This window comes from Limulus polyphemus, unplaced genomic scaffold (genome assembly GCF_000517525.1).
Source record: "Limulus polyphemus unplaced genomic scaffold, Limulus_polyphemus-2.1.2 Scaffold122, whole genome shotgun sequence".
Lineage (NCBI taxonomy): Eukaryota > Metazoa > Arthropoda > Merostomata > Xiphosura > Limulidae > Limulus > Limulus polyphemus.
The window spans coordinates 604244-611461 of record NW_013665732.1 but is presented as its reverse complement, the minus strand read 5'-3'; the positions used below and the strand labels follow the sequence as shown (position 1 = coordinate 611461).

The 7218-nt window shown below is 32.9% G+C and overlaps 1 protein-coding gene across 9 annotated transcripts in view; it reads right to left on the bottom strand.

Moving 5' to 3' along the window:
* The window catches only part of LOC106472611 (dmX-like protein 2), a 159902-nt gene that overhangs the window by 30277 nt on the left and 122407 nt on the right, over positions 1–7218 (bottom strand). For 8 of the 9 annotated variants that reach the window (XM_022402049.1, XM_022402060.1, XM_022402054.1 and 5 more), the window contains exons 43-45: positions 3735–4029; positions 1721–1919; positions 1433–1552 (exon numbers count right to left, since the gene is read on the bottom strand). In XM_022402049.1, the coding sequence (XP_022257757.1) occupies positions 1433–1552; positions 1721–1919; positions 3735–4029 (614 nt within the window). Of the gene's footprint in view, positions 1–1431; positions 1553–1720; positions 1920–3734; positions 4030–7218 lie in introns of all 9 variants that reach the window. The other variant, XM_022402034.1, reaches the window with a different exon arrangement.

Here is a 7218-nt window from a genome sequence, read left to right as displayed (position 1 = left end):
AAAAAAAAAAAAAAAAAAGGAAAGACAAAAACATTGCTTTACAAAGCACTTAATAAAAACATTTGATATTATGCTTTAGCATTGCAATGTTTACTGATAATCTGCCAAATTTCATTGACATGTGCTTAATAATTAGAAGTTATTGCATGAAATCTATAACAAGCACAAAATGGTTATGAGGTCATGCTGAAAAAGTTAAATATCTGCCTTAAATACTTTCACTGGAGAAATTAAAAATCTGCCATTTTTTGAAATTTTAATTACATTTTCATCAAAAACATCCTCACTTCAAGTGTTTACCGTAAACCAAACTATACCAATAAATACTTAAACATCCCAAATCACATAAAACATTTTTGTCAATCAACTGCTAGTAAACAGGGTTAATAACCATGGGTTAACACACTGAACATGATAAAAATCTCGAGTTAAACATGTTACCCAAGTTCTAAAAAAAATGGTTACAACATCCACTTTCAGAAATGTGCCCAAAATCCAAAAAGTAAAAAATTTCTCAAAAACAACATTTGACTAGAGCACAGATAACCCTAAGGTATGTCCATGGAAGTTCTGAAAAGTTGATTAGAAAGCTCAGTTTATTTGAGATGCAAGTCACATATACATCCTGTTAATCATTACCAATGAATTTGTCCATCCCAAAGACAGAAGGTTAACTCTGGTGTAGTATACGAAATTAAATATGATGACTGTGACTTCTTGCATAGAAAGCAAACATCAATTAATAATATGCATTAATGAACACAAAAAATTGATTAAAAAAGGGAACATTTTGGATTCTGCAGTTGTTAATCATATGTTCTTAACTGACAATAAGAATAATTGGAACGTGTTTGAAATTATTAAAATCCTACTAACTTTATCTAATGAAGATGTTTTGAAGGTTGGAAACTTAATGAATCATGATAATAGCTGGCAGCCTCTCCCATGCATTATAAACTATTATTACTCCCATAAAAACATATCCAGTGTGCTGGCTGCTGTCACATTCTTTTGTGTTTACATGGCTAAAAGGTGCTGACAATTGTTTATAACAGAACCATGATAACTATGATGACTGATGGTTACTGAAGCATTGGGAAGTTATTGCGTTAATCTCTTTTTCTGGTGTATTTACCTTTATTTTTATTAGTTATTAAAATATTCAATGTCTTTGTTCACTTTAGCTAAGAAAAACAAACAAGCTCCTGTATAACCTAAAACATTTATGTAAGAGCTAAATTCACTTGTGAAACACCAATTATGTATCACATATTTTAGTTATTTCATAATCACTACAACAAAATTATATTATATTTTAGTCTCAGACTTCTTTCTACATGTTGTTGTGGTTATATTTTTGACATATTGATTATTGTTTAAAAAGGTCCTCACATGTACAATAAAACTTTTTCCAAATAATTCTTACTGTACCTCCTGAACATGTGCATGTCTTCTAGAAAAGATGTAGCGAATGAAGATATCTTGAACAGGTTCCTGGCGAACTAAAAAGTTCCAAAGTCTTTTGGCAGGAAGAGCAGCTGAACTCTGTGACCTGAAAGACAAAATTCATACAATGAATTAATTTCAATTCAATCATTTAGGTTTGTTTTTGTAAGAACTACAGTAATATTATTCTTAAATTATAATACATTACTTACAGTATACAAAATGTAGTGTTCTACAACACTGAAATTTTAACAAGATAACCAAAGCTTCTAACCTGAAAGGTGTGTTCTGAAGCTCAAGCAGAGCCTTATATTTCTGAATAGCTGGACCACCCTGGTTACTTTCAACAAAACACTCTGGTAAGTAATGAGGAGGTGGACTACCAAAAGATTCCATGTGCATCTTGACTTGATGCAGCCACAGTTCCAAAGTTCTCAATACAGAATGAATCATAGGACTAGAGACAGGGAGTTCTGAATAACAGAAATAAAGAAGATCAAAATAAATGTTGGAAAGTTTTGAGAATTAAAGAAAAACATGTAGTAAAGTTCATAGAAAAAAAATAAATAAACGAATTTTTGCCCACATTCTCTTATGATACAATCAAAGAAATGTAAGGCAAAGAGAAGACATGTTTTTGCTTTTCCTGTCTAAGTTTCCACTACACAGTTGATGTCCAAGTTCATTTCTGGGAATAAAATAAATTTCATGGCCTGCAAAAGTTTTCTTTGATCTCAGATAATTGTAGATAGAAGAAGCAGAAGTCTCAAAAATCAGAGGCTGATTATCTATATATCATACTTTAAAGCAACACTTGAGCAGCCAACCCTGTGTTCAAAAACAACAGAAGCTAATCAAACAATTATGTCTCACAAGTTGTTATAATTGATTTCTGTATACAAACAAAAAAAACTGCATTTTAATAAAAGATAAATACTAAACAAGCTAAATGCCGTTTATACTTTACTGAAGGAATTAGAAAGTACTAAAATAAATGTTCATTAATTTATGTATTAAGACATATGGTTGTACCTAAAAATAAAAACTAAGTAAAATACAATTTTAACTGCAATGTTCCATAAAAACAAGTTATTGGCATTCAACTTTTTGAACCTAAATGTTTTCTTTATTATCTATTGGCATGATAGCTCAATGTCCTCTTCTCTGATCATGTTTTCATTAATTATGAAAACCACATATTCTAAATTAATACAACTTTAGGGTCAAGGCAAATATATGTATGATTTTTAAAGAAAAACCTGGAGATAACTGACAGATTATTATTTTAGTGTGTGGATTTTTTATTCCTAAATAAAAATAAAACAAACATACACCAAACAAAATTCAGTGGCTACAAATAATAATGATATATTTTTATAGTCACATTCTTTGTAAATTTTTTTTCTTATACATTAATAGAATGCAAGACTCGTACTTTCCAGAAATGAAGCACAAAATAATTTAATTTTCTGAGTACCACAGGCTAATACTGTGCTACATATAAATTAAATGCACTTTTGTATATAGAAAGAGGCTGAATAGATTAACTTAATAAAATATCATTTATGTAATATTTATATATATTTTTATTCATAATCAGTAATTCTATGTCAAACAATGACCTAATCTCTGAAAACATGAACATTTTGTAACTGTTATCATCATGTAAAAATAAAGTTTTAAACAATGTAATATCGTGACAAAGGCAACAGCATTTTAATAGTTTATACCAGAGTATGTACCTCCTGTTTACACAAGTAAAATGCTCAAAAAACATATGGTTATTGTTTATTGTAGCAAGCACTTCTGTTAAAAATTCAATGACATTTTACAATTACAATGCAGAGGTAAAAAACAAAGTAGTTCCATCTTTTAAACCTCCAGAAGAAAAATTGAATTGTTGTTCAATAACAAAACACAAGATGTATAATAACATAGATTCTAATAAAATATTTCCAAAAACAGTAAAACCTGAAAAACATTTGATGTGCCTATGAAACAATAAATAATTAAATTCAGACACTTATTTTAATTTTGTATTGTAACCACAATGCTGGGAAACAAAAGCAACTTATACCTTAACTGATATTGTATGTGTGTGAAACTTAAATTAACTTTCTGCTGTTTGGAAAAGTTTGCATTTGTTACCACAAACTCCTCAGGTTAGTACGGTTCATACAACAAAGTTAATACAATATAAATATTAATTATTATCTATAAATAATGTATAAAACACTGAATTTCAAAAGGTGTAACAACAAAACAAATACTTATTGAGCATGACTAACCTGGTAAATCAATACCAGCAACACCAAGAAAGGTGAGCATGTGACAATGTACCAATTTTAGGATAGCATAGCGCATAATTTCCCAGGAATAGGAGGAGGGATCGAGCTGATCCAGCTTTGATGTCTTAGTAGACTTTTTTGCATGATTTATGGCACCAGTTGTGTTTTCAGTAAAGTCACCAAACACATCACCTCCATCAACTTCATCTTCTTCTTCATCATCATCATCATCATCACTAGGGAGTGATTCACTTGAGTCATAATCTACAGGTTGATATTCTTCTGGTAATTCAGGCTAAAGGAAAACACAAAACATTATATATTCTTGAATTTATATTGCTATATTTTCATCATAATATTTAACTCTATTTTCACACAATGTTTATCACTGATAATAACACCACATCTGAAAAACATTTTTTTTATTATTGTACTTTGTGTATTAAAATTTTTGGTAGTCATCAAGTTAAAATGTTAAGACTAGAATTTCTCTAGAAATAAAAACAGCACTAAAAATTGTAAAGAATTTTCAATCAAATTTCAAGAAAAAATCTGTCAGAAAACATTATGAACACTTCAAGAATGTATCATAGTCAAATGAATCCTAATGAAATACGAGTCAGTAAATATCTGGTGACTTTGGCTATTGTTATAACAATATAGATATCATATAGTACATATGAAGATTAAGACTTTAGAATACAGATATATATAGACAGATCTGGTTTGGTTTGTTAGGAAGTTTGTGCAAAGCTACACAAGGGCTATCTGTGCTAGCCATCTCTAATTTAGCATTGAAAGACTAGAGGGAAGGCAGCTAGTCATCGCCACCCACTGCCAACTCTTGAGCTACTCTTTTACCAATAAATAGTGTGATTGACTGTCTCATTATAACATCCCCATGGCTGAAAGGGCATGCATGTTTGGTGGAATGGGGATTTGAACCCGCGACCCTCAGATTGGGAGTCGAGTGCCCTAATCACCTGGCCATGCTGGGCCATATAAGTAGAAGCCAGGATCTTGGAAACATACTCTGCAACCATCATCAGCTTCCTGACTGTAAATATGAAAAACAGTGAGAAAAACATCCATATTAGAAAACTAGAAATAAAGAATGTGCTCACAAAACAGTCAGTGAGAATTGCATGCTTCTGGGTTACAGTTTAGACAAGATCTCTTGTTCATCACAGCACAGTAAGTTCAGTTGAACAAGTTAGCTCATGGTACCATTCTCAAAATGTCTCCAAATGAAAACTGACTTAAAAGTAGAAATCACTCTCAAAGTTCATCAAAATTACATCTACAAATGCTGAAAAGTTGTTTCCAGAAGTTAAACCAATTGTAAAAGCGATGGCAACTTTCACAAGTGTGACAATCAATAATACAGTGTAACATAACTCTAAACAATCTTCAAAACTGAAACAAAAAATTATGCTGCACCATAGGAGCAGGATGTTTCAACTCATTTTATTGCTGAATTGGGAAAAAATTCAAGAAGGTGTTTAGCAGAAGTTTTGATGACAAAAAAACGGAAGAGCATTTGGAAAAAACAAGGCTAGCACAATTACTTCTGGTGTACTAGGTATTGCTTTTTTCTCGACAACAATTAACCTCATGTGAAAAAAAAAACAAAACTCATCTATAGTCATATATTATCAAAGAAATTGCTATTCGATGATACTACTGGTTTATGGTAGCTGTCAAATATAGAAAATATTGGCACATTTTGCATTCTATGTAGAAGTACCTCAAAGTAGAAAAAAAATATAATCATGGGATACCAATCATCTAGAAAGAGTTGAAGGAGGCGATTAAAAACCATATAACAGGTTTCAGTCTTTAAAAATGAGATTGAAGTTAATTTGAGTGCAAGTGCTTAAGGGAAGTGCTGTAAGGATTTTTCCATGATGCTACTTGAGGCTTCCTTTTTTCATTATTCTTAGATAAGGCAAGGAAAAAAAAATGGGAAAAGAAGAGGAGTGGATGGGTGGGAAATGGTGCAGAGGTGATTTTCTATTGTAAATACATTTTCAGGTAAATAAAATGTTAGATTTGGAAACGATACCTCAACCTCCTCACATAGAATAGCTAGAATCTCACAATGTAATGGTAGAGAGTCTCATGTAAACATTAAACATAGATAAGCTTCCTTCAGAAAGAACTCAAAGGGAAAGCCCCTGGAGTGTAACACTCAATGGCAAGAACTCCATAGTGGAACATGCATGGGAGACCACATGATCAGTGAAATACAATAAAGTGAGATAGGTGATGAATCTGACGTGATTAAATGTGAAAGAGCCTGCAAGCATCAATATCCAGGGAAGAAAACACCAAAGGGAAGAATTGGTAGACCCATCCTATAAGGGTAGAAGGCAAGAGGTCCTGGTTCTTGGACAAAGAAGGAATCAAAAGTAAACACAAACGATGATGGGAACTTCAAAAGGGAGATGTAAGTGTCAAGTGCACTGAACAGCTTAAACTGAACACAGCAGGCAATCCAGGTCCAAATGAGTATAGAGGTGAAGGAACAAAGGTACAGAGATAGGAAAGAAAGAAATAATGGTCATTTTCCTGACCAGCCAAGTCTGAGGAAAAAGGCCCAGTTGGGGTGTCAAAGTATGACAAAAGAGAATACAGGAAGCATAGATGGTATATACATCCAAACAATGACAACAACAGGTGAGGAGAGAGAAATGTGTCTTCAGAAAAAGATGGTATAAAAAATATGAATCCAATGGCATGTAACAGCATGTAAAACCACATCAAAATCCTAGTCAGGCATGGGACTAGGAAGAGACAGATGGTAAAGAAGGTAGGATCTGGACAAAATACATAGGACAGGGGAAGAAAAAAACCTGACAGTAACAGGAAAGGCAAGCTGTAGTTGATGAAGGTGTCCGATAACCAGCAATGGTAGAAACTGACAATCTATGACTGATAAACCATGTGAAAAAGGCTGAAATGTGAGCCACAGTAGGATGGCTTAAAGGAAGGGAGTGGCAGATAGATCAATATCAAAAAACCCACTATTAAAAAGCCTACATGGTTAAAGGAGCCAGACCTGCAGGTAATGAACCAGACAAATTCCATACTTTAAGATGAAGGGACAACACTTTTGGGTGAAAAAAAGGCATGTGTGATTGGAGCAAAAGAGAGTGGGATTGGGGCAAAGGAAGAAGGAAACTGAACATCAAATGATGAAGCAGAAGAAAATAGGGTTGTGCTGGCTAAAGAGGTGCCACCAACAGGAGTGTCATGTATCAAAGTGAACATATGAGAAGACGAAGAGGAGAGTAAGCATAAAGAAAAGGTGAGACCAATCCTATCTAAGAGCGCTTACCACCAAGATCGAAGGATGAGGAACTGATGATCAGAAGAGGGGAAGTTGATGATTAGAAAGGTAGGAAAAGGTATAAATTTGCGCTAGCCATCCTTAATTAACTGTGTAAGACTAGAGGGAAGGCAGCTAGTCATCACCACCACT